The 27648-nt window shown below is 37.1% G+C and overlaps 5 protein-coding genes across 5 annotated transcripts; 3 read left to right on the top strand and 2 right to left on the bottom strand.

Moving 5' to 3' along the window:
* Positions 1-467: 467 nt before the first annotated feature.
* Positions 468-5996, top strand: LOC113114842 (solute carrier family 22 member 2-like). The gene is made up of 11 exons (XM_026281910.1): positions 468-1001; positions 1102-1205; positions 2186-2340; positions 2498-2666; positions 3438-3552; positions 3636-3739; positions 3816-4030; positions 4119-4227; positions 4384-4496; positions 5221-5320; positions 5404-5996. Exons 1-11 carry the CDS (start codon positions 585-587, stop codon positions 5489-5491), a joined length of 1689 nt encoding a protein of 562 aa, XP_026137695.1. The 5' UTR covers positions 468-584; the 3' UTR covers positions 5492-5996.
* A 4-nt stretch (positions 5997-6000) lies between these two features.
* On the bottom strand, positions 6001-14568 carry LOC113114833 (plasminogen-like). The gene is made up of 20 exons (XM_026281889.1): positions 14416-14568; positions 14252-14281; positions 13853-13979; positions 13611-13717; positions 12678-12792; positions 12427-12566; positions 12064-12184; positions 11867-11985; positions 11619-11781; positions 11039-11163; positions 9695-9851; positions 9408-9595; positions 9167-9315; positions 8994-9087; positions 8757-8871; positions 8590-8664; positions 8153-8293; positions 7062-7168; positions 6796-6941; positions 6001-6440 (listed from the first exon to the last, which is right to left on the bottom strand). Exons 1-20 carry the CDS (start codon positions 14462-14464, stop codon positions 6279-6281), a joined length of 2430 nt encoding a protein of 809 aa, XP_026137674.1. The 5' UTR covers positions 14465-14568; the 3' UTR covers positions 6001-6278.
* A 2766-nt stretch (positions 14569-17334) lies between these two features.
* LOC113114860 (12-(S)-hydroxy-5,8,10,14-eicosatetraenoic acid receptor-like) lies at positions 17335-18784 on the bottom strand. The gene has a single exon (XM_026281935.1). It carries the CDS (start codon positions 18621-18623, stop codon positions 17664-17666), a length of 960 nt encoding a protein of 319 aa, XP_026137720.1. The 5' UTR covers positions 18624-18784; the 3' UTR covers positions 17335-17663.
* A 473-nt stretch (positions 18785-19257) lies between these two features.
* LOC113114583 (uncharacterized) lies at positions 19258-21212 on the top strand. The gene is made up of 4 exons (XM_026281463.1): positions 19258-19270; positions 19359-19488; positions 20004-20103; positions 20176-21212. The coding sequence occupies exons 1-4, from the start codon at positions 19258-19260 to the stop codon at positions 21208-21210; spliced, it is 1278 nt and encodes a 425-aa protein (XP_026137248.1). The 3' UTR covers positions 21211-21212.
* Positions 21213-21272: 60 nt separating this feature from the next.
* Positions 21273-26173, top strand: LOC113114853 (centromere protein J-like). The gene is made up of 10 exons (XM_026281928.1): positions 21273-21356; positions 21743-21943; positions 22169-22264; positions 22903-22963; positions 23070-23143; positions 23342-23443; positions 23526-23663; positions 24031-24115; positions 25370-25490; positions 25566-26173. The coding sequence occupies exons 1-10, from the start codon at positions 21279-21281 to the stop codon at positions 25753-25755; spliced, it is 1146 nt and encodes a 381-aa protein (XP_026137713.1). The 5' UTR covers positions 21273-21278; the 3' UTR covers positions 25756-26173.
* The last annotated feature ends 1475 nt before the right edge of the window (positions 26174-27648 follow it).

Here is a 27648-nt window from a genome sequence, read left to right as displayed (position 1 = left end):
TCATAAATTAATCTATTACTTTTCCTACATAATTTTTAACAAAAAATATTGGTATAATATATATTTGGGAGTCTTAGACCTTTCCATCGATACATTGTTTGTCAAGATTAGATTAAATTTGATTGTAATACAGTATAGTCAACGTAGGCGTCCTGTATACGGGACAGGGTGACATTTAACAGGTTAAAGTCTAGACAAAAAGTTTTCCCAGACTGTTTCAGGGTTTAGTTAAATTGGTAATTGTTTAGTAAGTCTTTGGCCGTGTGTTGGTACAGTGTCAAAGACTTAATAAACAACTTACTAAACCGTTATCATACAACACTTTCTGTACAAAAATTATACAGTGACAAATTACGTAACAGGCTTCCGATTTGGATAGTCTCTTTGGTTAAAATGTAACTTGGTGGCCCTTGTCCCATCACAGCATGTATTTGATCAATCACAGCACGAATATATATTAAATTTCAACCTCCTTTGGACTTTTGGTCAGCCAGCTGTGGGTAAACACTCTGCCTCAACTGAGAGGAGCTCTTTTTACAGCTGCGGACGCCTTCAGGTCCTCCACTGCCAGGCAAACATTGACCATGACCGCTTTTGAAGACATCTTAGAGGAGGTCGGCGCGTTCGGTCGGAGCCAGATGCGAATTGTGTCCATTTTCTGTTTGGTCTCGGTACCGTTTTCTTTCGTATATGTAGGGATTGTTTTCCAGGGCTTCACCCCTGAACATTGGTGCCGTGACCCAGTCGTCAGTGGGATCCGGGAGACATGCGGCTGGAGCCTTCAAGACGCACGCAGGGCGACTGTCCCCTTGATGAACAGCTCCTCTGGGGTGACGTACAGTCAGTGTCAGAGATTGGACATGGACTGGAACACCACCGGTCTAACCTGTGACAATCCAGAAAGTGAGCTCATCCAGGCCCAGATTTCTACTCTACCCATGACGGGCTGTAAAGACGGCTGGGAGTACGACTATGAAGGGAGACAGTCCTTCGTGACGGAGGTGAGTAGTGTGATCACAAAACAAGCCTTTTCTTTTGGTAATAATTGTGTGAAGTGCATTGAGAGAGCTAAATGTCTGATCTGAGACCTGTATGTTGCAGTTTGATCTAGTGTGTGCAGACGCCTGGTATGTTGACATGTTCCAGGCCACGCTCAGTGTTGGTTTCTTAGTGGGCAGCATTACCATTGGATACCTGGCAGACAAGTATGACCCACACTTACCACAGGGTTTCCTAATCCTCTATTATTATTATTATTTTCAATGTTATATAGATGCATTTTGAGTTTTTAATTAGCCTTTATATATATATATATATATATATATATATATATATATATATATATATATATATACACATTATACATATAGATCACTGTACATATGTGTGTGTACATATGATATATAGAGAGAGAGATAAATTTCTATCATGAAGGTACTTTTTTTCCCATATTTTATCTTGTTCTAGTTTGTTTATAGTTAAACATGGCTAAAACTTTGACAGTGCAGGAAGATAAAATGCACTCATATTAAAGATATTCTATGTAAATAACTTTTTTATATTTTATGCAGTGAAAAGAAAATCTTGTTTCTGAAATCTATAGTATTTTTTACAGGAAAAGAATGATTCCCATTATTATGCACATTATAAAACATTAAATAGTTTTGTTTTTGTTTCAGTGCAATCGAGATTCCTACACTAGTTCAAAAGTTGGGACCAAGATTTATACAAAGAAATACAAAATACTTTTATTCAGCAACGTTTCATTGAATTGAATTAAAAGTGACATTAAAACATTTTATAATGTCACAACATAATTTAATGGGGTTCTTTTGAACTGTCTTTTCATAGAAGATATATAATGGTTTCTATAAAAATACTAAGCAGCACAAATGTTTTCAACATTGATGATACATTTTTACATGTATGTTAATAACGCTGAAAATTCAGTTTTGCATCACAGGAATAAATTACATTTTAGAATACATTCAAATAGAAAACAACTATTCTATATTGTAATAAAATTCCACAATATTACTGTTTGTTTTTCTTTAATCAAATTGATGCAGTCTAAGAGACTTCTTTCAAAAACATAAATTGTTGCTAACAAACTACATTTTATCAGTCAGCCTACAAAATAAAAGACAAGTAATTGATTCACATTTGTTCTTATTTTTTCTTACAGATACGGCAGAATAAAGAGTTTCCTGATGACCAACTTCTTCATCGGAGTAGCAGGGATACTTGTGGCCACATCTCCTAATTACATCGCCCTGCTGGTGTTCAGAGTTCTCTTTGGCTTCGGGGTGAAGGGCGGCTGGATGGTTGGATACGTGCTAAGTAACTAAACATTTTCAAATGATTAAACCACACTTATGTTTCTGTAAAGTATGTTTGTTTCTCCTCAGTTGCAGTGGTATTGCATTAACCGTTTACTAGCATCCTTGATATTTCAGAAATCCTCATGTTCCATTATCTCTTGTTTTCCGATCTGCAGCCACAGAGCTGGTCGGAGTGGAATACAGGAGAATGGTGGGAGTGACCTATCAGATGTTCTTCAGCCTGGGCATTCTCATCCTTCCTCTCTTAGCGTACTTCATACCAAACTGGCGCTGGCTCCAGGTGGTCTTCACCATACCTTACATCTGCTTCCTGTCGTACTATTGGTAAGGGCCTGTACACGGGTGCATGATGTGCCTTACAGATGAACTGCACTTGTGCCCTCCAGATTTATTTACTTGTTTATTTGCAAATTAGTTTATAGGAATATTGTGTGTTTTTATAATCCTCACAAACACACCTTCATAAAACTTGTTTTCTATCTATTTCCTAGTTTAGAATATAAAAATATAATTTATGATACAAATACTGTTGTGTTTTACCCAGACTTTCAATATCACATATTATATATATATATATATATATGTGTGTGTGTGTGTGTGTGTGTGTGTGTGTGTGTGCGTGTGTGTGTGTGTGTGTGTGTGTATGTATGTATGTATATATGTATGTATGTGTGTGTGTGTGTGTGTGTGTATATATGTATATATATGTGTGTGTGTGTATGTTTGTAAATATGTATATATATATATATATATATATATGTATATATATATATATATATATATATATATATATGTGTGTGTGTGTGTGTATATGTATATATGTGTGTGTATATGTGTATATGTATATATATATTATGTATATGTGTATATATGTATATGTACTGTATATGTATATTTATATGTTTTTAAGAAATTAATGTTTAACCATGTGTGATTTCAGGATGACCACAAAGAACCAGGGTTTAAATACATTTAAGATATTTACATGTAGTTATTTATTTATTTGTCATTTTTGGAAACTTTTGAGTTTACACTCTACACTATGTTGGGTAAATGGAGCAATGTTACATTATTTAAATACACTCTGAATTTCAGGTTTATCCCTGAATCACCAAGATGGCTCCTTAGCCAAAACAAGAGAAACGAAGCACTAGAGATCATGAAAGCAATAGCCAAGGAGAACAAAAAGACGCTGTCCAAGAATTTTGAGGTAGAAGGTTTACATTACATCGATGAGCATAAAATAGCACTGAATGCCCAAATGTCTCTTAAACATTCAAATTCATCCATCAGACACTGACTGATGAAAACACAGACTCCGTCTCGACTGTGTCTTTCATGGACCTGTTCAAGACTGCCAAATTGAGAAAATTCACATTCATCCTGAGCTTCAATTGGTAGGTCAGATCCGAAACGCAACATCATGTCCAGTGGGGCGAACGTTTATCTGTAACCAGTCCATTGCTTCACCAGGTTCACCAGTGCTGTGGTTTACCAGGGTCTCATTATGAGGCTGGGGATCCTCGGAGGAAACGTGTATGTGGACTTCCTCATCTCTGGAATCGTGGAATTGCCGGCAGCTTTCCTCATCCTCCTCACTATTGAGCGGATCGGTCGACGGCTTCCTTTTGCAGCTGCAAATTTCGTGGCAGGGGCGGCCTGCTTAATCACAGCGTTCATCCCCGACAGTGGGTTATCATTTAAACTTAGAATTAATTTTGACTGAAGAAGGGTGGCTATTATGTATATTAACTTTAAATGATATTTCTTCCACAGGTATGTTCTGGTTAAAAAGTGCTGTTGCTTGTGTTGGACGGTTGGGCATCACTATGGCTTTTGAAATGGTAGTGTTTGTGAATGCTGAACTTTATCCCACTGTTATCAGGTTAGTTATAATGCAACATGTTTTTTTCTTTCATTATGTATCAAATAATATTTATCGTAAAGAATCATTTCTAGACTTCCACACTTTATGTAAATGAGTATCAGGTTGGTCTATGCTACTATGCTGCTAATGCTACTATGATGTTGTTTGGCTCAGAAATCTGGGGGTTTCGGTCTGTTCCACACTGTGTGACATTGGCGGGATTATAGCGCCGTTCCTGCTCTACAGGCTTGCTGTCATATGGCTAGAACTACCTCTCATTATTTTCGGTACTTTGCACACAAACACTTTTGTTTGTATTGTCAAATGTCACCATATGTTACTAATGTACCTTGAGATGCAGGAAAATGATGTCCTGACAGCTGATTGGCTGATGGTACACACATACACACTCCCAAACACTCCACTAGAAACTATAGGAGTAAAGGTTATTATGTGTGTGTATAAATGTATACATGCATGAATGTATATACAGCTTATGTTTCTTGCATATATATATATATATATATATATATATATATATATATATATATATATATATATATATATATATATATATATATATATAATTTTTTTTTTTTTTTTTTTTTTTTTTATATATATAGATTGCCAAAATATGTTAATGTATATATACACTCTATTTAATTCCTGAATGTTGTAGTTACTGCATCTACCACCAGGGGCTAGTCATGATAACTAGACAGACTGTGACACATTAGATCAACATTTCTACATCGATTCCAATCAAATTATTACAAGATTATATATAATATATATATAATATTGCAGCATTTGAACCCTGGCCCCCTCTGCATGCTACACAGAAAATACTATAAATATTTTTTTCTTTGGACGAAAAAAAATATTTTCAAGCTCAACCTCTGCTGGTGTCCCTTAAAAAAACAGACACACGTCACCCTTGGCCATGATATTGTGACGTTGAGTATATTAGCTGCAGTGTGAGGCTGTTGAAGTCAATGTTCTCTCTCACAGGTGCTCTTGCGTTCGTGGCCGGTGGACTGGTTCTGCTGTTACCTGAAACCAAAGGTGTGCCTCTTCCAGAAACCATTGATGACATCGAATGTCCAAACAGGTGAGGTTTGACTCCCTGCACATTCGCCATGGTAACCTTTGTCACCTTGAACCTTTCTTCACAAATGTGAATTGTACATGCAGAAACAAAGAAAACCAGCTGAAGAGTCAACAGCTAGAGAATTTGCTGCCCTCTGATGTGACATCAAACAAAGAAGTTACGGCAGTTTGAACACTGCAACCTCCTTAACTTTATTATTAACTGATGCCGCTTATCCCTTCTCTTTTGAGGATTTAATCCAAACATACAAAATGAAATCAGTTTCTTATTAATCAAAGTTTTATCATTCCAATAAAAGTTCAACTTAAATATTAATTTGATTTAGTAATAAGGTAAAAAAAAAAAATTCAGAGGACCATTAATTGTTCCAAACTGTAATTATTGAATTAACTGAAGATTTTTTTTATTGACTGTAGTTACTGTATTTTTTTCTCGTAGATCGTTATTGTGTTTTAGTTTTTAACTTTTAAAATACATTTTTGACCAAAATGTTTTTATTTTAAGAAATGCAAAGTAACTCAGTAAAATATCTATGTATGTTTTAAAATGTTGGCTTAAATTATTCATGCTAATAGTAAATGTTATTGTATTTGTTTTGTCACTTATTAGGTTTTAAACATTTAAGAGCATTGTTACTGTAACAGAAAAACTGGAGCACAAATAAAGAGACTTTCTCTAAAGATGTTTACCACCCCTTTAATGTAGGAACATTTGTTTGGGATTTCTGACTACATTTCTGGGTCTTTGGAGAACTTTGTAATAAAATATGATCTTTTGGAGCATATCCAGCATGTGCATATAACTGTACACACTGAGGGTGGGCTGAACTTCTGAACAGTGTGTGTTACTTTACTTTAGAACAGCTTATGAATTAATAACATATTTTCATTATTACATTCTCGGTTGTACACTTAAATTCCACACATCCATTTGAAGGGAAGTTTTGACTCTTCCATTCTCAGTTTTCTCTCATGCTGCGTTCTATCCAGTTGATAAACTTGGAGACGCGGGTGTACACTCCTGGTTTCATGGCCTTGGCACAGCCAAGACCCCATGATGTCACTCCCTGAAGGATGAAGGTGTTCTGTGAGTAGCAGACGAGAGGCCCACCGCTGTCACCCTAAATGAGTGTGAAGAACAGGTCACAATTTAAGTTGCTATTCACCGAAAATCTGTCACTCTGATCTAAATCTCATTCGGATGGATCTATTGTCTAGTACCGAATAAAGTGAAGTTTGTTGAAATACATTGTGGGATTGTTGTATCAGTGAGAAACATATCGCAATCCTTCCTTAAAATTTGGCCCAAGTGAGGCACTTAATAAGGCTTCATATGTTTGTATTCATGATTATGCCTAAAAATGCTGTCTAGGTAGGCAGCTCACTAGGGTTTGGAATTGAGCAAATAAAGTAATTGAATCTAGAAGAACCTAAAGTCATTTTTTTCTCATGTGACTGTAGTCCACGCTCCCTTACCTCACAACTGTCTGTTCCACCATCAATGTTTCCTGCACACATCTGATGATCCTTCACAAGGCCGTTCAAATACGATGGACCGTTGCAGACTTTATTCTCAATTACAGGGAAGCCAGTTTCTTTTAGGAAACCCTCTCCACCAGTTTCTAGGAAACAGACAGGCTTGAAGCTATGAAATCTTTTATTTATTTTTATATACAGGTCAAAATTGGTTTTAAACAGATAAAGAATCCATCTGGCTATATGTACTTATTGAAGTGACGTACCTTCTGTCTCCCCCCAGCCTGTTACATAACATTCAGTATCGCTTGGTACAATGTAGTCCTTTTCTGGTAGGCAAGCAGGCAATACCTTATCGTTTATTAATGCAGGCCTAAAATCGGATACAATCATGAGTATATCATAAGACATAATGTCATAATGTCATTATAAATAAAATTAGGTTATTATATATTAGACTAGGGTACAATTTCAAAAGCCAGATCTGCATTTAATTTAACACACAGTAGCAAAGTCAAATAATTCTTAAAGTAGTGCAGTGTAGTGTATAATGTAGCTGTATGTGAAACCCCGCCCACAAACACTGCAGCTTGTTTGTGTGGTTAACATCATTTCGAGAAGACGCTGTGGCCTATGCCTTGAACGTATGGCCTATGCTGTGAAAGTACATTAGTTTTATTTACACTTTAGAATGATGAGGCTGCAATACAATTTTTCCACTGTACCACAGCAGTACAACCCCATTCTTTTTTTTTGTATTCCCGTTATTTTATTGATTATCTCGTCTCTGGGAGTTTAATGCAGAATTCACAAAGCGCTTGTTCTTGAAACATGGCTCTGTACACAGTTTATTTGGGCCAGTGTTCCACTGAATCACAACCTGTTAGTTGAAAAATAGATTTTTGTATTTTCTATCAATCGTTTAATATATGGAACTATGGAAATGGGTGTATCATTTCCGACATGCGCTGTATGCGGTAGACCAATCACAACAGACTGGGCCATCTGACCAATCACAGCAGAGTAGGCTTACAGAAAAGATTTAGAGAGACTAATTTTATAACTGCTTTGAATGAATTATTTCAGAAGTGTGTACATTTTTCACTACTAGTGTCACCAGTTGGAATTGCAAAGATAGTGGCTATTTTTAATCAGGATTCCTGATCACTCTCCATCTGCCATTGGTCAAACAAACAGAAAGTCCCACCAAAAACTCATACCAATAATTGAGTCATTATTGGGGAATTAACTGTTGTATTTAAACATCTAAATCTAAGTCTGCAACACAGTGTGTTATTTTATTTGCAATGGCAATGCAACAGTTACAGACATGAACGGTGGACAACAGAAGACTAACCTGTCCAATTTAAGAAGAGCGATGTCAGTTCCGGGTGGTCCCTTAATAATTTTAGAAACGTCTCGCTCCTGTTTTGATAATTCAGTTGCACGTTCTGTGTGGATTCCAAGCAAGATCTTGTAGGCTGATGGACTCTCAGACCTGCATAATGGTAGATTCACATTTAGCTGTATGAACCCATTAAGAGTTGGTTTTTACTCCATGTCTGTTTGGGGCTCAAAGGTCATCTATATGCTATTACAGTGCATGGTTTTCAACTCCAGTTCAGAGATCCACAGAGAAACAAAATGTACTGTACGGGGTTGTGTATTCCCAGAAGCAAAGTGAGAACCACTGCACGTTTGTACTCCTATATTGACAAAATTCCCTTTTTGCATCATATAAACCCTTTATTTGCCTTTTTGTGCTTTCAAACAATAAAGAGAACAGTCACTTACCTCTCTAGGCAGTGAGCTGCAGTTAGGACCCACTGGGCATCAATTAGTGTTCCACCACAGAAATGAATTTTGCCTCTGATATGACAGAAAATAATGGTTGATAAATATAATTCATTTTCTGCCTGTTAATGAGCACAGAGGTAAAGAAAGCTAACTTATTTGTTTACCTGGTCCTAAGACTGATCTGCCAAGGCCACGAGTGTGCTTGGGAAATACATCCCCCAACAATCCTCCCGAAGCATCGCTTGGGTTTTATTGCTGGTTTTCCACATTTCAGGCCATCTGGTTATAAAGTAATTTTGTATTTAAAAGTTTGTATTTAAGCCCCAGTAACAGCAATTAGAATTCAATAATTTCCCTTGCAGTTGGAGTCAAAAGAATAGAGGAATATTAAGAGTTGTTACCACAGTCTGGGATCTGACAGTAATCCCACTTCTTAAATAGATCTGTTGTATAGCACCAAGGTCCATTCACATCATTGTCTGGGTTTCTGCATTGCTAACAAGTAACCAAGTAAAAACTATTAAAATGTCAGTTATTTCCCTCAAGAATGCTAAAAATATAGACATAGACCTACATTGGACTCTAGACCCTTGTCTGGATGTGTTTCAGGGTTAAAACTGGAATGCTGATGGGGGGTCATAGAACTCCATGCTTGGCAGGTCACCCCCATTATAGTAGTGGATGTGGGACCCCGGTAAGTTGCTCCGTTGCCAACCTTACAATCTTGCAAAAATAAATAAACAACCCATACCATTAGGCAATACTATGGTACTCTTGACATTTGATAAAATGTAATAGCTTGAAGGTGGATAAACCTGTTTCCTGAGAAATGGATGGAGAAGCTGCAGGCTCTATTGAATTGGTAGGGGGTTCTTGTGCGCCTGCTTGCTTGCTGTCACACCGCTCAATGTTGCAGTATTCCCACCGAACTGTGGGATCTGTGGTGTAACACCAAGGAGCTCTGTCACCATCTGGATTCCTGCACAGGTTCCTCCTCAGATCTCTGCATGATGGGTGAAACCATGACAGCAGCCAGAGGTGAAATGAGTTGAACCAAAGGCTGCCACAGTTCATTTTGATGCATTTGGGTGTAGTGTCTTACGCTGCAGGGAATTTCTGAGGTGTTTTGGAATGTGTATGAGGTACCATGGATGTCCAGAACTGGCATTTCTTTCCACTGACAGTCTCTGACATGTTACCGCGGTAGGATCTTCCATCACCTTCATAACATTCCTCACCTACAGGGATCACTGGCTCCCCTGCAAATCACACATTTATGTAATACACAGCTCTTTTAACTGTTCTTAAAGGGGTCATCTGATGTTTCTAAAAAGAACATTTTGTTTTTGTATTTAGTGAAATGCAAGGTGTTTATGCGGTTTAAGGTTAAAACTACAAATTATTTTCCACAAAATGTAAATTTTTGTTGCTCCTCTATGCCCCGCCTTTCTGAAACGCGTACATTTTTACAAAGCTCATCAGTCTGAAAAGCAAGGTGTGCTCTGATTAACCAACTATCCAGTGCGTTGTGATAGGCCAAATAAGCGTGTGACGGAAATGTTACGCTCCTTGCTATACTGTGATGCCTTGTCCCAGTGCGATTAGACAAAAACAATAAAACCCATTACAAACGAGGCATTATAATGACTTATACTGTCTTTTTACGTGTTGTGTTGCATCACGCCACATTAACATAAAACCCTGTCTGCATTGTGATCAGAGAAACGACATACAAGCGCTACTCTACGCTGCTTAAAACTTGCATTTGAATCATCAGTTGCAAATTCTTTAAATATGAAAACATAGTTACAGGCTATGAGTAAGAAGCGGACTGTCCAACTTTGCAGACTGTCCTTGCAAAGTTGGAATTGCCCCACTTTAAAAATACAGCCTTTGTGCACAGACAACATGTAGGCTACTCTCCCTGTTTCAGGGATCCTCTGTAAAATGCTCGGCACACATCTGAATATTTGGGTTGAACTGTTCTCGAACAGTGTTGTAAAAACAACTTGACCACTGATTTCTAGTTGTGTCCTCTTTTGGAAGGCCAAACAAAGTAGCTTTGCTAGTCTCAATGACATGGCGGCAGCGGCAGCAACAATACTACAGCGAGAATCAAAGTTAAGCCTTCTTTCTTTGCGTAAACATTTGGGCGGTGTTTTGCAAATCTTCCCACACAGTGGCGTAGACGTAGGGGGGGATGTTTAAACGATGTTTTACGAGGGTGCAGACAAGTCTTAACTTTTATAAAGAATATCTCTTTGGGTTTGAGACTTTAGTCTTTGCAACTTTAGGGATCTTATCTATGCACAAACAGCTTGTAACACCCCAAAGAGAAAGGAAAACTTGAAAATGCATCATATGACCTCTTTAAGTAAATAAAGAAAGGACACCAAAATGTACAATTAATGAGATATGGATTTGTAATGGCTCCTTCAACACAGACCAGGTCTACGCTGATCTCCACAACTAGGTACACTGCAGTACTCCCAGCGGGTCTCAGGATCTGTGGTGTGACACCATGGACTTCTTTCTTTATCAGGGTTTCTGCAGTAGTTCTTATCAAGACCTCTGAGATGGAAACAAATTTCAGTTGCATTCTCTGTGCAGTCAGTATTGTGTTTGGCATACTGGAGCAAGTAAAATCTGTTTCTCTTGGGTACTTCAACTATCAAACCCTGCTCCTGGAGGGTCCTGTCTCACAGAGATAAGCTCAAACGCACTTGCCTGGAAGTTGCTAGTAATTCTTAAGACTTAAAATGCGGTGAGAGCTAAACTCTGCATGACAGTGGTCCTCCAGGAGCAGAAATGGACACCTGTTCTAGTTCAAGTGTGCAATAATGCTCCTGGAGAGCCTTGTCCTGCAGAGTTCAGTTCGAACCCTGTTCAAAAACACCTGCTTGTTATTGTGATTATCTTGATTAGTTACTCTGCACAAAGGTAGCCCTCCATGGGAAGAGTCTTAACCTCCAAAACAAATGAACCCCCCCAAATTTGTCCCTCAAAACCATCATGTTGATGCTTACTTGCATGGGTAGTTCTCTGGGGTTTTAGAATGCTTGTGAGGACTTTGAGATGACCATTCCTGGCAAGTTTTTCCCGAGACTGTCACCGCAATGGTGCCCCTGTAGGAGCTACCTTCTCCAGTTGCACAGGTAAGCTCCGGTGCAATCGTGGGTGGTTCCGTCGCTACAAGAAAACAATGACAAGTAAATGAAGAACAAATCATTTGACACACAACTTTGTGTTTCAGGTTGATAAGAACATTGCTTACTGCATTGAGGAATGGAGCAAGACTCCCAGCGTTTAGACGGACTAGTGGTAAAGCACCAGGGCTTGGACGCTCCATCGGGGTTCCTGCAATAGTTCTCTTCCAAAAACTTATCAGGAAGGCTACAAATAACAGACCACAGTCAAAATATGCACAAAATAGACCATGTCCCATTTGTGCTATAAAAGATAACGTCTCACACTGAAGGGATGAAATCATGGTTGTGGGGTTTTTGAGAGTCCCAGCGTTGGCAGGTAAATCCACTCGCAGTGGTGGAGATCTTGCCTCTGTAGTTTTCACCACTGCACTGCATACATTCCTCTGCAGATATTCAAGAGTACATTCAGGGGGCAAATTCTAAACTGTGTTTTTGCACCCTTGTGCATCCTTTAAAAATTTGAAATACTGTAAATTTAGTGTAAAGATGTTCACATGATATAGTTGTATTCAGGAAAAAGTGGCACTGACACAAGTAATGCCCTGTGGGAGAATAACTTCTGCATGAGATTCGCCCATCAGTTTGATATCTGACCACTATTATGCAGTTTCTTCACTAAAAGTACCTGTGCAGTCTTGGATATCGCAGTGCTCCCATCGTTTCTCTTGATCTGTGGTGTAGCACCAGGGACCCCCTTTATCTCCTTCTGGGTTTCGACAAAAGTTGAACTCCAAGTCAGCTTTTGGATGTGTCTTTGGAGTAATGCTGTAGAAAGTTGTGGTTAATTAGCTGATCACTGTAGTTTTTGTATTTCCTATAGCCATTTTTTTTCCTTTTGCAGCATCATGAATGAAAAAGTCAAATTAAAACATATACTTAGGCACATGGGGGAATTTTTCCTCCCATTGCTGACATGTTTTTCCTGATTTTGTCATGGATCTTGTCCCTCTGTAGTCCGTGCCAATGCCATTCACACATTCCAGTAAGTACTCTGTAAGAAGGAATTCAATGCAATCATTACAACATACTGTACTTAAAAAACACATTACTGTACATTCTTATTACCCACTAAATGGTTTGTTGTATGACACAATAATGAATCTCATGTCTTTTCTGACAGCAGGAAAAGATGCTAATTGCTAACACTAAGGTTTGACCACTGAAGTGTATTTAAAGATGGCAAAAATGCTTCCCATATCTCTTGATGCCAGTGTCAAAGGCTGTAAAGCGAAACAAACTCAGTATTTTGGCCCAGTGTTTTTTCTTCCATGTGATAGCCTAGCGCTAACATTATAAATCACATTCTGCTGTTTATGGATTCAAAAAAGTATCTATTTTTGTTTTCTATGTTATATGGTCTAACACTAAATATTTTTTATGATTTTTTATGTAATTTTGGTTCTGTGTTGGATCACAACATGAATTTAAACTGTAAAATCTTGGTCCTGAAGCACCAGCTGAGAACAACTGACCTTCAGAAAACTTAAGACATCTATCAGTCATATTTCGAACCACCCAAAATTAAAAAAACAAATTCATTTGCATTTAGCAAAAGAAAGCACCTCCTCATTGGACTGTAAACAAAGTAAAGATTATCTAAAAAATCTACTGCCACGGACCAAACTACCCTTTGATAAATGTAGATTATATATTAACTCAGGTAGACTTTTGAAAAAGAATAGCCAGCTACTTATAATTCATAATGTATTAAAAGGTAATATGAAAGATAGTAATGCATGCTGAAATTATTTTATTGGGGTCCATCAAATCTGTAAAGTAATAAAAAAAGACAGAGCTATTAAATCTTACCCTTTTTCTCATAGAGAGCAGCACTCATTCTTCGCAGTATCTGATCAGTTTTTGAGTTTGCGGGTAATGTTACACAATCCTGGTCTTTTTCAAGGTACAAAAAGGACCTGCATAGCACATATAAAGACGCATATATTTTACAATTCTAGATTAGAATAAGGCATCACTTATTAACATCAGATCAGTCTACGCTAGTACAGCACAATATTTTTTGAGAGTTTAGGTTATGGCCTGACTTGCACCTGCATGTAAAGGAAGTTTCTTTGTTACACTTGACGGCACAATCCTCCTCTGTTTTCACAGTGTATTGATTTTTAGGCAGTTTTACTATCCAGGCCCCATCAGTTTTAATATATGCTCCCAGAACATCTGTAGAATGTAAAAAAGGGTGGAAAAAAGGCTAAGTTGATTTATCAATGTTGATAAAGTAAGATGCATAGTTTCTGTGAACTGTGCTACTGTATTCTCAGACTCGATGAAACAAGGTCAAAGCGCCCTAAACTAGAGCCCATGTAAGCTCCTACCAAACTGAATTACAGAATATTTCTAAAATGCAAAGATCCTTAAACTTGATAAGCAGTACTCTTTGTTTGAAAGCATGAACTGAATCTGCTTTATTGCAGATGACTAGATTTTCTTACCTGTGTTTTGGCTGTGGCACCTGGGGAAACCTGAAGGTAACATGATCATATACAGATTAATAATACTATTAGTCATAGGTTTTAGTCGGTTTATTATGTAGGCCTATAGCATAGAAGAAATAGCCTCATATTTAAGTTCTATGAATTAATATATGTTGGCTTACCTGTAAAAAGGACGAGACAAAGTAAAATAACTTCTTTATGAACCTCCATGTCGGAGCATTGACAGGCAGGCACTTTGAGAGGATTTTAGTTTTTTAAGCATGTCAGTAAAACAAACATCATAAGGCCGTTACTCATCCATCAATCATTGTCCAAACAAGGACATAGACCAGGTCAAGATGTGTTTGTTTGCATGATTTATCAGAGCTGGACTTTTTATTTGGTCAACATTAGAGGTTTTACTTTGCACTGAAAAACAATGAGATATAGTGAAAAAGGACAGGCAGATAAAGTCATTAATTATAAAGCAACTGATTACAGAAACTCCTGTTTCTTGAGGCCCAGAAAATTAATATTATTTTCATTTAAAATAATACAATTAATTACATAACATATCAATTCAGTCAAGTATATTCTCATCAGTGTCACAAACCAACAAGTTAATTATCAACTGAGAAGACAGGAGCCGTCTTAAAGCTGCAATCGGTAACGTTTGACGCTCTAGCGGTTAATAAACAGAATTGCTTGTGTTTTGCGGAAGAACATCGTAGCCGGAACTACTTCTCTCTGTTTATGTCTATGAAGAATCACAAAGGTACTGGGTTACTCTGCCGCGGTACCCCCGAAGCAATCTAAAATAGTCAGAATATAAACACTTATTATAGGTGCACCCTAGTGATTCAGGACAAGCTAAAAACACAGTTTGGAAAATGGATTCATGGTGTACTCGCTTATTATATACATTTTTCTATCCTTTTGAACACAAACAAAGTTACGGACCGCAGCTCTGATTGGTTGTTTTTTACCGGGAGTGGTTGAATTTCTGCAAATGGCAATAGGACCACTGGGAGGAGCCAGAGGAGCTTGATTTTTTAACAGATTATCTGTCTCATATTATACTGTCAGGACATAATGACAGGTTTAACAAATATGTAAAAAATATATTTATACAAAAGTTACCTACTGCAGCTTTAAACAGAACAGCTCAGTTTTGCAGTTGTACTGCAGTTTAACTGAAGGGAAAATGGTGGGAATGATAGCAAAATAAGCCAATAGTGCAACAAGGAAGAAAAAAATGCAGTCTCAGAAAAATGCACTAGTTGAGCTTGTTTTCCCCACTCTACCTCTATTCAGCAAAACTATAGAGAGCAATCAAGGTTTGGCTTTTTAATCTGGTATCAACGTCCACTGTTTACAGTTACTATAACTACTGCAGATGAAGCTGTTAGCTGTGCGGTGTCTACGCATGTGGACACATTGATCAAGGTAAACTGTAGTTTTGTTGACTTTAAATTGCACAGATTAGGTTGCATTATAAATTTTGTTATTTGTTTCATTTTTGTGAAGTTGCATTTAGTTGTTCAAGGCTGTGACATCATAAGATTTGTTAGGATTATATTGATTTCAGTTTGATTTATTTGTCCCTAACTAATGCTCTAATGATAACTGATACTGATTTCATAACAATCAAACAAAAACCTCTTCCACCTAAGTTCTACAGTCAAACTTGAGGGCAATGTCTGCAGAAATACCCCGAAACCGAACTGTGGTAGAAACCAGTTTGAGTCCGAAGACAGACTATTTGGGGACCCTTCAATCTGTCTGCTCTGTTGTCCAGCATCATGAGGGAAACCAGCCGAGCCGTCAGCTGCCTCAGATGAGTGATTCTGAGCCTGGTTTCTCATCTCAGTCTGTGAATCAAGAGACGCTTGAGGAACAGCAGAGATCTGAAATGGGCAGAGCTGCATGCCAACCTGCCCAACATATAATGTCTCAAAGATCCCATCAGGAGGTTAGTCTCAAGACTTTGCTGCTGCTTTTTTATGCATTTATTGTTTGTTAGTCAGTGAGCATGATTGATGCTGAATGTGTCCTTTAGCATCATCAGTAAATAATGTATGTTAGAGTATGTATGTGGCTAGTGGCTACATAGCTATAAATGTATGTTGGCTACAATAGCAATAAATGTCAGATGACATGAAAGTTTGGTCAAAAGTGGATCATAAATGTGAAGATGTTGGAGTAGTTGGAAATGTCAAAATCAAACCTTCACCTGCTGTTTTATGTTCATCTGCTTTTCCCATTTGCTCTTTTTACATTTACTATAACACTTTATTTTATTGACTATAACTATTTATATATTTATTACAATATATACTGATTAAATTTAACATTCACTTCAACTGTATCAGATGACTGGATGCTTTCAGCTTATACTTTACAGTACAGTTAAAAATCTAACAGAAAAAAATATAAAAAAGGTCTACACCGATACAAATCCCTTAAGAAATGGATGTATTATACTAAAAGTGTAGTTATGTAGATTACCATGTGTATAACAAACCTTTTTTTTTTAACTACAAATATCATGGTTAATGTGGTTGATGTAGCAAATCTGATTAATGTGTTGTCATGCTAATATAGACACAATTTATAAAGTATAGATCCTATCATTTTATTTTATCTCAATAAAGATTTTTGATTTTCTGTTTCTGAACAGAATCCAGGCCAAAATGAGACAATTTTCCTTCAGCTTCAGGTGAAGCAGTTGGAGAGGGTTTTACAGGAACAGAGCGCATTGCTCTCTCTTATCAGTCCAGGTACGTTTGGAGAAACTCTTAATTAAAGGTAAAATTGTTTATTATGTTTCTGTTATAGAGAAAATCATCATTCTTTAGGTTTTCAATTCTAAATGCACCACTCTTTTTCTTCATTACAGAAATTAACTTTTTTCTTTCAGGACAGATATTATCTCCCACATTCTTAGCCCACTGGCAAGTCCAGACACCTCCGAGCTTTTCAGATGCTATTCCCCGAAAACCTGCTGGTTTAGATGCCTTCGCGGAAAGCTCAACCAAAGCCTCATGCTCTGTTGAGATTGAGAATGAGTCAGAGGCTCTGGCAACTAGTAACACCAATGGTAGGAATCAAGAAGTCTTTATCTTTATAGTCTTTAGACAAATTTACAAATACAACAGTGAGGAAATAAAATTTAATTTCACAAATATCACATATCAGTAAACAAATCATACATGCAAAAATTATAAGATGCAATTAAAACATGAAATCTTGCTCATTTCATTCTCTGTGCCTGACAGAGAAATTAATTCACGCATTTCTAGTTTCCAGTATACAAATCGTTAATCACATTTACAAATGTAAATCACTTCCGTCAGAAATGCAATTCTAAGCAACTGACTGAAATTCTCCCAACATCCTTTTCAAAGGATATATTTTTTTTTTACTTAGTTTAGTCATCTCCAGTATCTTCTGCACTTTCAGGTTGTACCTTCTCCAGTAGAAAGGGGAGATATATTGATATGTATAACTTCTTAAATTTACTGCTGCTCAGACAGTACAGGATTGGATCCAGCAGGCAGTTCAGATAAGACAGACAAATAAGCCCATCGTACAGTTTAACGACAGTATCTTTCTCTTCTGGCAACACGTGCCCAGTTTTATATAGCTGCACTGCTCTTGTTATGGCATAAGGCAAGAAGCAGACCGCAAAGACGAAAACCACCGAAGTGACGAGGAACATCGCTCTCCGGAGCTTAGTCTTGTCACCCACTGACTTCTGTTTGAGTCTTCTGATAATCCGTATTGAGCAATACACAAGAACAAAAAAGGGTATGAAAATCTGAGTAAAAAACACAATTTCTCTCAGTAGAACAATGGTGGTGAGTTCCTCATCTTTTTCACTGATGTTGCATCTGATAAAACTTTGCAACATGGCTGGAATGGTCAAGATTCCAAGCAACACCCAGATGAATACAGAAATCTGAGGCGACATTCTCAAAATCCTCAGGACTCTACTTTTCCCAGGATGGACCACGCTATAATATCGATAAATGGAGATGACCGTCAGGAAGGCGATGCTGGCTCCTCGGTTGAGAAACTGTAGAAAGAGCTGTACTTTGCACACTACCTTGTGTTCACTGCATTGCTGAAAGTTATAAGCCTTTACGGGCAATCCAATCAGCAACAAAATATCAGCCAGGACCAGATTGAACAAGAAAATGTCAATGGTCTTAGATTTCCAGAACTTGAGCTTGAAGATGAAGAGGTGGATAACTGTAACATTCAGCAGAAGACCCAAGATCAACTCCAGCACTACCACAGAAGAGTAGAAAATATACAGCGCTCGGTTATGGTCGATGTTTTCCTGACAGATTTTGTCTGTGTCGTTGTCCAAGCTTGAGGTGTCCATATTCCCCAATTTTGATCCAAAATGATTCCTTATGTAAGTAGACGACACAGCTGTGAACGTCTGTTCTACCAAAGCAGAGCATTTAAACGCTGCTCGGACTTAAAGGCAAAGCACCTCCTCTGCTGGAGCTTTCAAGTCTCTACTTGTTGAGAGGTTACAGTAAAAGCCTGATCTCACGAACTGCCGTGATAAAGACAAGAAAGGGCTGTCCTCAAAGACAACTAATGTTTATATGTAAATCTTTTATAGAGCGTCACTGATAAAATCAAGTGTCAGGAAGGCTGACTCAATGGACAAAGCTAATGCACACTTTTAAAAAAGTAGCTAAAGACATAGTCTTATGTATTTACAAATATCGTTTCTCATAAGAACAGAGTATATTGTAGAAGTACAAGAGTAGGGTGTGTTGACTTCACTGTGCAAGTTATAACATGTGTATATGAAAAGATTTGACGGTTATTGATCTTCTGTCTGAAACACCTTAGTTTGTATAGTAGGACTATTTAGTGGCTTGTCCAAACAGATCTGAGTCGACAGGGGTTTTGTGCAGAAAATTAGCTGAGGGGCAAGTATTGCCTTTCTAGCAAAAGGACATGACCTGTCCTGATATAGTTTTAGGACTATATCTTGCATAATGTTGGAAAAGCGTATTGCATAACATTTCATAACAACAGTTCAGGTTAGCTCAAATATGGTAGGTAATACTATTAAATGAGATTTCGGTTTGTATTGCAGATGTTGCACCATCAGCAGAGCTCAGACACTTGTCTCCTATTAAAGAAGAGTCTTCAGAACCTGCACAAGAAGACTGTCCTCATAGTCCTTTTGGATCGAGGCAAAGTTTCCCACCAAACCCAGAGGAAAGGTATTATATATTGCAAAAATATATTTATGAAAAAGATATATTGAGACTCTTGATGATGCATCTTGGAAGTTGTTGTCATAGCCTTTACTGTATCTCTATCTATCTATCTATCTATCTATCTATCTATCTATCTATCTATCTATCTATCTATCTATATATATATATATATATATATATATATATATATACACACACACACACACACACACACACACACACACACACACCGGTATATATTAAAATTCTGCTTTGTAATCACAAGAATTAATTACATTTTAAATTGTAAATATAATACACACATATTTAAAAAATATATATATTAAAATATATTTTAAATATTAGCCTAAAACAGTAGGCTACCGTTTTACTGCATTTTGACCAAATAAATGCAGCTTCCATGAGTTTAAGAGACTTCTTTCAAAAATATTAATATCTTGCAGACCACAAACGTTTGAACAGTAGTGTAAACAAGATAAGCTTCACTGTTTAATAAAAATTCTATATTTTAAACACAGGCCTATTAGACCAGGACTGAGAGAAGAGCAAAAAACATTTGAAGATTTTGTTGAAGAACATCTCAAAACAGACCTAGCTATTCTCCAACACCAGCATCAGGTATGAGCAGCATTCAGAAAGTAACTCACACAGTTAAAGTGTGTTCTAAACAATGTCCTCTCTATTTTACAGACTAATACACAAACCGGGGAAGCAGAGAAGAAGAATTTCCTTCGTAAAGGAGAAGGGGCATCCAGAATTTCAAAGGGTAAGGACTGCTCCCAAAGACTCCAGAGGAGACGCTCTGTTAGTCCACAAATGCTGAACATGAAGTTCAGGCAGCAGACGCTATGTCTCACTGAATTTCATCAGAAGGAGATGTCAAATAGGAGCAGTCCTGGACTGAAGGGTGTAGGAAACCTCAGAGACCAAAAATCGGGCCTGGAAAACTCTCAAAAGAAGACCGTTTTTCTACAAGATGATTATTTATCATCAAACAATAAAGAGCAATTCAAAGCTTTGACTGCTGATGACAATGCAGTCTCACTTAAAAGTAAGCACAGTGTAGGAGTCGTGGGGAAAACCAATGGAAGCAAGTCAAGTGGATCTGCTCTGGCACAAAGTAGAAAAAGTGTTGGTTTTAAAAAAATTAATGACCACATTGTTAAAATTTCTGAGAAAAATGCTCTAGCTACAAACTACAGCCAGAGTGGATATACATCTAAAGAAGTCAGTCTAACTGACGAGGTGATGGAGTCACTGGCTCTTAGCGATTCCCGCGACAGCACTACCAGTGAGGACGGACCCAGCTCTCAGTCTCAGCGGCCGTTACTTCATTACCTCTCAAGGCACATAGACCACAAAGATCAGAGTTTGGATTTGTCAGACGGAGACTACGCTAGTGATGCCCCGAGTGAGACTCGATTCAATGAAGGACAGTGCACTTCTACTCCTACGTCCAGCTCCTCAAGCTTCAGCAGCGATTCTGAACTCAAGAGCTTACAGGGGTCTATGGCTAACTACTTCAAAAAAACAGAAGAGAGGGGGACTGACAGTGACTTTAGACAACCTTCTGTTCCTGAACCCCTCACAAAGATGTTCCCAAAAGACAAGGTTAATCCAGAAGACACCACTCATGGCATGGCACTAGAGCAACCACGTACTCCAATCAGGTTTTGTAGAAAGATGATTTCATTGTTTTTTTGTTTTGTCATTTTGTTATTTTGAAAAGAAACTAGCCCTCAAGCTCAAGTATCACTGTTTTTAACATATTCATGAATTTGATTAGGGAAGAGATGGGAGAGCGTGGTTTTAATGGTGAGAATGGCTGCAGACCTTTGCTCTGGCTTAAGAAAGAACTTCACGAACCTCAGGTAGAATCAACAACACATTTTAGACTGAATTCTTCTTCTTTTTCACATCACGCCTGCATAGTGTATAGAATCACCACTTTATGGTTCCAAAAAGTTTATTTTCACAGCAATTCCATGCAAGAATGATTTTTGGAACTGTTTCGCTGAACAGTTCTTAGAGTGAAGAACATTTGAATAATCTAAATAACTTTTTTACACTTTAAAACACCTTTTGTGCAATGGTTATTAAATTCTGTCCACCTCATTCTTCCCACAGAAGCAGTTAATGAACCAGAAGAGAAAAAAAAAAACTTATATTTACTTATACTTATACTTACATCCAAGTACTTAAAATGGGGATTCACATCCAGAAAATACTTAATATATTTAAATCACTGTGCATACAGGAGCTGAGACAGCAGATCTCATCTCTGAAGCAGAAGTTGATGGTAAGGGAGTCTCACTGGTCACAGGCCCACAGTCTCCTCCAGAGCCGCGTTGAAGCGCTCACCCGAGAGAACCAGGAGCTTCACACCAGGCTCAATCTGAACAAGAGATCGTTCCAGAGTGCTGGCTCCTCAGCTCTTCAGGCTGGATCATACAACACTGTGAGAGCTCATTTAAAACACTAGATTTCCACTAAAATTATAGAAACATATTTTAAATGGAAATGTAATCAACAAATTTGAATTGTTCAATATAAAAAAATGGAGGGAACATTACATATTGCAGGTTTTGATCTTTACTCAAATACAGTGTTCACATTTTTTTTTTGTATGTGATTTTAATCTGTTAAAACACTTTGTGGTTTTTAATACTGTGTTGTACTTCAGTTTGAGAAGAGAAGAGAGGAACCACAGAGGACTCATATAAGGAGCGCAACTCCTGCCTTTAACAAACCCTCCATCCATAGGACGCAACAGGACAATGTTAGTATGCTAACATCATTAAACTGCTTTTCGATCTGCTAAATATATTTTTAGAGCTTTAAAGTAAATGTGTACTTTTTTATTTTAAGTTATTTGTTAGGTAAGGACCCATTCAACTAGTTGAGCTAAACTCATTTCCTGTAAACCCGTCGAGGTGTGTAATATGTTCTCGAGTGCCTTTAAGCTCGTCAGAAATAATTCATGGTGCCTCTCAAAGCCCAGTGTCAGATAATTGACTCGGTTCTTTATAATTAATTCATTCATGGGTAATGTATCTACCCATCTCCATTTCATACAGAGTAAGTGTTACATCCTGATTTTTATATTGTAATTGTTTGCCGTTTATAATTTATTAACACATAGAGCTATTCAATATAAATGGCGCATTTAGCCAGACCAGTGTATAGCATCACTTTCTTATTCAATCTTTTATTGACCCACTTAAGTAATTACTTAATCAGTACTTTTGTTGTAAACATGTTCTTGTTTTAAGCATAAACTTTTGTAAGATTTATTAAAAAAAAAAAATCCAGATATTTGTACTGGAAAACAGAACAGAAATACTGATACATTTTTGTGCAGTGATACCTTTTCATTTTATTGAAAGCCTCTTGTTTCTCTCCTCCTTGAATGGCCAGGCAAATAGACGTTCTGTTCCCAAAGCTAATAAGCTAACAGAATGCACAGACAACTCTTTGAGTAAGTATTTCCTCTCATGCTTCATCTCCTATAAACCAACATACAAGTTGTCATCACATATTAGATGTACAGTGTACAACTTGCCATGTCTTGTGTGTTATGCTAGTCCAAAAAGGAAAGGATCCTGCACTTTCTATTGACACTCCACTGAACAATGCCATGATTACACAAGGCGGAAAGGTATTTAAACTACTCTTAAGGGATAGTTCACCTGATGCAGTCAGCCAATATCAGAACACACAGAATTAGAACATAAAGTTGACAGTTGTACAGTGTTTTATTCCATTGCATCACTCATTATGACAGAATAGTCTGACCCAGTTTCTGTGATGAAATGTACAACGCATCATAGTTTCATAATGACACTTTTGTTTACAGGGAAGTTTGTTTTATCATCATACTGACTGCAATGATACTCAAATGGCATCGCAGGCCAAAAAAAACAACGTACGTGAGGAAACCTGCTATCCGGATGGAAGGGTAATGAAGGGGTTTTGCGATTTGAAATTTTATACTACACAAAGCTTGCATTACTTTTTCAAAATGCTCTACTTTTCATTAGGTAGAGCGTCTTTTTTGGAATGGATGTCGTGTGATCACATTCCGCAATGGAACGAAGAAAGAGATCGGTGTTGACAAGTCAGTCACTGTTACGTTCTTCAATGGCGATGTTAAACGCATGCTGGCTGACGGGACAGTGGTGTGTATCATGAGTGACTGAGGAAGTCTTGTCACGTCTGTTCCCACAGTTACTGGTGCATTGCAACATATCAAAATTCTGTAATTACTTTATGGTTATCCACGAGGACACAGCAAACATGTGACTACAGGTCCAAGCCTTTGATTTTTGTCTCACAATTCTACAAGTGCGTCACACTGTTTTGTCTGTTCCTGCATTTGTATTCTTTAAATAAGTCTTCAGATCAGGATGATTACAGTTTTTTTTATTTCATTTTATATTTTGGTTTTGGTTACAGTTTCTATATGACAAATACACAACCTGAGGGTTCAATTAACAATGAAACTCTTAAATTTCACAGTTAACAATTTGACCACTTTACATTTAGATTTACTACCATTGTGATGCTCAGACAACACACTCAACCTATCCATCTGGATTGGAGGTTGTACAGTTTCCAAACAACCAGAGAGGTCAGAAAAATAATGCAAAGACATGCCAAGTTCTACATTAAACATAAGCAGCGTTTCCACCGCAGGAACTTTACCCAGGAACTAGGGACTTTGGCCTGGTACTTGGTGTGTTTCCACCGCAGGAACCAGGAACTAAATAAAGTTCCGGGTAAAAAAATGCCCCTCAGAAAGTCCCTGCTGGCGAGGTGGTACTTTTTCAAAGTTCCGGAACTTTCGGGGGCGGGACTTTGGCGCTAAACATTCTGATTGGTTGAGTTCACGCAGCATTGGTTGAGTTCAACCACCATTTATTCGAATCAACATTTTCAAAATATTACTGTTATTGTGTCATGAAATGTAATTTTAAAAGTATTTCAGGCGAGAATGTAGTTGTTTAAAACTCAAATCTGTGGTTTATTTATAAAGACAGTGCCTTTTTAAAAATGTGTTTCGCCGATCTCAGAGAAGGTAAGCTCCACTCGATCAGCGGAAGCTCAGTCCTCATGTATCCGCAGAGAGCAGCCTCATCTCGGACAGATCTTCTGATATGTGCCGCTGGCTCTGATGTCTCTTTAGTGGTTAAACATAACATAATTCAGCTGCGGGGTAAATCTAACAGGTTTTCTTTGGTCTGTATTCAATTTATCTATATGTTAAAATGAAAATAAAATATCATAATATAATATTATAAATATAATATTTCGTTTCATTGTAATGGCTGCATATACACATATCCCTGAACTAAGTACATTTCTGCAGCTGTTATTATGCTTAAATGAAACCAAAGGAGGCAGTGGTATTTTATATCCTATTTCGTTTTATTGTAAATATACAGAGAGGAAAATTACAGGATTCGCTTAGTCGCTGACATCACACTCCTCAGTCGAATGCACGAAGTCAGAACTAACCATGTCTATGGAACTAACTACCAATGATGCACGTCCAAAATCAGCCTACCTTTTTTTTTTTTTTTTTAAATCAGCGGTACTTTGTATTGAGAAACACGCGCAGACCTACGTCACCAGTCTATTTGCCTAATCTACCCGGTACTTTACACCGTGGTGGAAACGCAGAAAGCAAGGGGTCTGGGGGGAAAAAAGTTCCTGGGAAAAAAAGTTCCTGGTACAAATGTTCCGGGTAATTTCGGTGGAAACGCGGCAATAGATCATTATAGCATGTTACTTGCTTTCTTTGTAAAGCTTTCTTTGTAATTATTTGTGAAATTTACTTCTACAGAACGCTTCATTGTCTTTTTAAATGTTACTTTTTTCCTAGAAAAACATCATCCTGATGGTACAAGGGAAATATCCTTCCCAGATGGCACAGTTAAGATTCTCCACTCTGATGGTCGAGATGAGAGCATTTTTCCAGATGGGACCGTTGTCAAGATATCACAGTAAGATTAATGTGTGCCTTTCCTGTTTGTTTCTTTTCTTCTTCTGATTTACTCCATTACTCACCATTTCCACAGACATGGGGAAAAGGTGGTGGAGTTTGCTAATGGGCAGAGAGAGATTCATACTTCACAGTACAAGCGAAGGATGTACCCGGATGGAACGGTTAAAACACTCTACACGAATGGGAGGCAAGAAACAAAGTTCTCATCTGGGAGAGTTCGCATTAAGAACAATGAAGGCATCATTATAATGGACAAAAAATGAACTTCTAAAAACCATTTTCATGTTATTTATTTATTGTTGTTTTTTTATTGACAGAATTTATAGTAACTATCGATTAGCATCTTTCCCTTACCACATATTGAAAAAAATACTTTTTTTGGAGTTTCAGGTGCTGTTTTGCATTTTATTTATGGTGAGTACTATAGACAAAACTCTACTGAAGCCATAATCAGGAAGCATTAATGCAATTTGTTGAATATTCTTTATTATGATTTCAACTGGCTAAAATCATCTAAACCTTTTTTTTAACTAAAGATATCAATAAACTTTATGATAATCGGATGAACTAAGCCAGTTTATTTTTACATGTACTGACAGCAGGCGTCTTGTATTTCTAAGTTTCTCTCAGCATGAACACATTTGATACAGCATGCAGGTGTAGACTTGTTACCCTCTGAACTAGCGCTGACCTTGTATTACATTAAAAACACTCTGGTTTCAGTAGAGGAACATTCCTGAAATAGTAAAGAAGAGCTGGTAACATTGTTAACTTTAACCCCACTGTAGGAACAGTTTGGGGACTGTAGGAACAGTTTATGTCATTTTTGGTCTTTATTTTATTTACAATAAGCCATACATTATTATTGAATAATACATCAATTTAATCAAATATCGTCATGTTACTTTTCAATATTATAGAAATTGGCACTTAGAGAAGGTTTAAACCTGTGTCCATTTACTGTTGTTTTCAAAGGGAGGATTTTTTAACCTTAGTTTCATTTTCTAGGTTATGTATTTTCCTGTTATGCCTTTAAAATACTTTTTTTTACGTTTATTAAAATGTTAAATATGTGTCAGCTTATCTGTCTTGGTGCTATGTTTTGTGGTTGTAGATGTTTTTGTCTGACCTTAGTATATGAACATGAAATGAACATTACTATTCAAAAGTTTGGGGTCAGGATGTTTGTTTTTGTTTTTAAAGAAATTGATACTTTTAATAAACAAGCATGCATTAAATTGAATTAAAGTGACAATAAAGATATTTATAATGTTGCAAAAGGTTTCTGTTTCAAAATTTCTTTAGGATAAAAGGGATCTCAAAGGATTAAAAAAAATCATATTTCCACAAAATATAGAAAAATATAGCAGCACAAAAACATTTAACAATAAGAGGAAATTATTCCTGGGGAGCAACAAATCAGAATATTAGAATAATTCTGAAAGATTCATGGTTGACACCTGGAAGAAAAGTCATGACTGGCTGGTACATTCAGCTTTACCAATTACATGAATAAATTATATGCATAATTTTTTTTTATAAATATATAAAAATTGGAAAATGGTTATTTAAAATTGTAATATTTCCACATTATTTACTGTGATTTCGTGCAAATAAATGCAGCCTTGATGAGCATTAAGAGACTTCTTAAAAAATAAACATTAACAGATAATGATGACCACAAACTTTTAACAGTAGTCTATGTAACATGCATACACATATACACTTATTTACACATGTGAATTTAATTGACATGGATCGTCAGTGGTAACACGTCAAAGATATCTGATGCAATAGTTTGAGGCAAAAAAGTAAATTCTGAGCTTTGGTAAAAATCCCATTATTTTTATTGTTCAATTACTATATACTATATGTGCTCTTCCCAGTTTCCTCCTCTTGTGTTATGTTGTGTTGTAAGAAATTATAAACTGTGAAAAATTAGATCAGCTTGAACCATTTTACTTGACTTCTGAATTTAAGGAGCAGCATTTGCTGAGAAGAGGGGGATCTTTCGGCCCCCAAAGCAGAGCTCAAATTTGTCACTGATACCAATGCTCTGACTGCTTTCCATCTTCGTCCTTTCTTTTTCATTAAAGGAGGACACCAGTCGGTTTGTGAGTTTATGAACCTCGTTCACAATAGCCTTAACATCTGCT

The sequence above is a fragment of the Carassius auratus genome, chromosome 15 (assembly GCF_003368295.1).
Source record: "Carassius auratus strain Wakin chromosome 15, ASM336829v1, whole genome shotgun sequence".
Taxonomy (NCBI): Eukaryota; Metazoa; Chordata; class Actinopteri; order Cypriniformes; family Cyprinidae; genus Carassius; species Carassius auratus.
Note: the sequence above shows the minus strand (reverse complement) of the source record. Positions and strands in the feature narration are given on the sequence as shown.

What these genes read in the sequence shown, in the direction of transcription:
- LOC113114842 (XM_026281910.1), top strand. Translation starts at nt 585, where the DNA reads ATGACCGCTTTTGAAGACATCTTAGAGGAGGTCGGCGCGTTCGGTCGG. An exon ending in ATTGGATACCTGGCAGACAA is followed by an intron (nt 1,206 to 2,185) that starts GTATGACCCACA and finishes TTTTTCTTACAG; the next exon opens with ATACGGCAGAATAAAGAGTT. An exon ending in CGCTGTCCAAGAATTTTGAG is followed by an intron (nt 3,553 to 3,635) that starts GTAGAAGGTTTA and finishes TTCATCCATCAG; the next exon opens with ACACTGACTGATGAAAACAC.
- LOC113114833 (XM_026281889.1), bottom strand. Translation starts at nt 14,464, where the DNA reads ATGGAGGTTCATAAAGAAGTTATTTTACTTTGTCTCGTCCTTTTTACA. An exon ending in TGCTCTCTATGAGAAAAAGG is followed by an intron (nt 12,793 to 13,610) that starts GTAAGATTTAAT and finishes TCCTTCTTACAG; the next exon opens with AGTACTTACTGGAATGTGTG. An exon ending in CCAGAGAACTACCCATGCAA is followed by an intron (nt 11,164 to 11,618) that starts GTAAGCATCAAC and finishes TTTCCATCTCAG; the next exon opens with AGGTCTTGATAAGAACTACT.
- LOC113114860 (XM_026281935.1), bottom strand. Translation starts at nt 18,623, where the DNA reads ATGGACACCTCAAGCTTGGACAACGACACAGACAAAATCTGTCAGGAA.
- LOC113114583 (XM_026281463.1), top strand. An exon ending in CCACCAAACCCAGAGGAAAG is followed by an intron (nt 19,489 to 20,003) that starts GTATTATATATT and finishes TTTTAAACACAG; the next exon opens with GCCTATTAGACCAGGACTGA. An exon ending in TTCTCCAACACCAGCATCAG is followed by an intron (nt 20,104 to 20,175) that starts GTATGAGCAGCA and finishes TCTATTTTACAG; the next exon opens with ACTAATACACAAACCGGGGA.
- LOC113114853 (XM_026281928.1), top strand. Translation starts at nt 21,279, where the DNA reads ATGGGAGAGCGTGGTTTTAATGGTGAGAATGGCTGCAGACCTTTGCTC. An exon ending in ATAGGACGCAACAGGACAAT is followed by an intron (nt 22,265 to 22,902) that starts GTTAGTATGCTA and finishes TTGAATGGCCAG; the next exon opens with GCAAATAGACGTTCTGTTCC. An exon ending in GTTTCCAAACAACCAGAGAG is followed by an intron (nt 24,116 to 25,369) that starts GTCAGAAAAATA and finishes CTTTTTTCCTAG; the next exon opens with AAAAACATCATCCTGATGGT.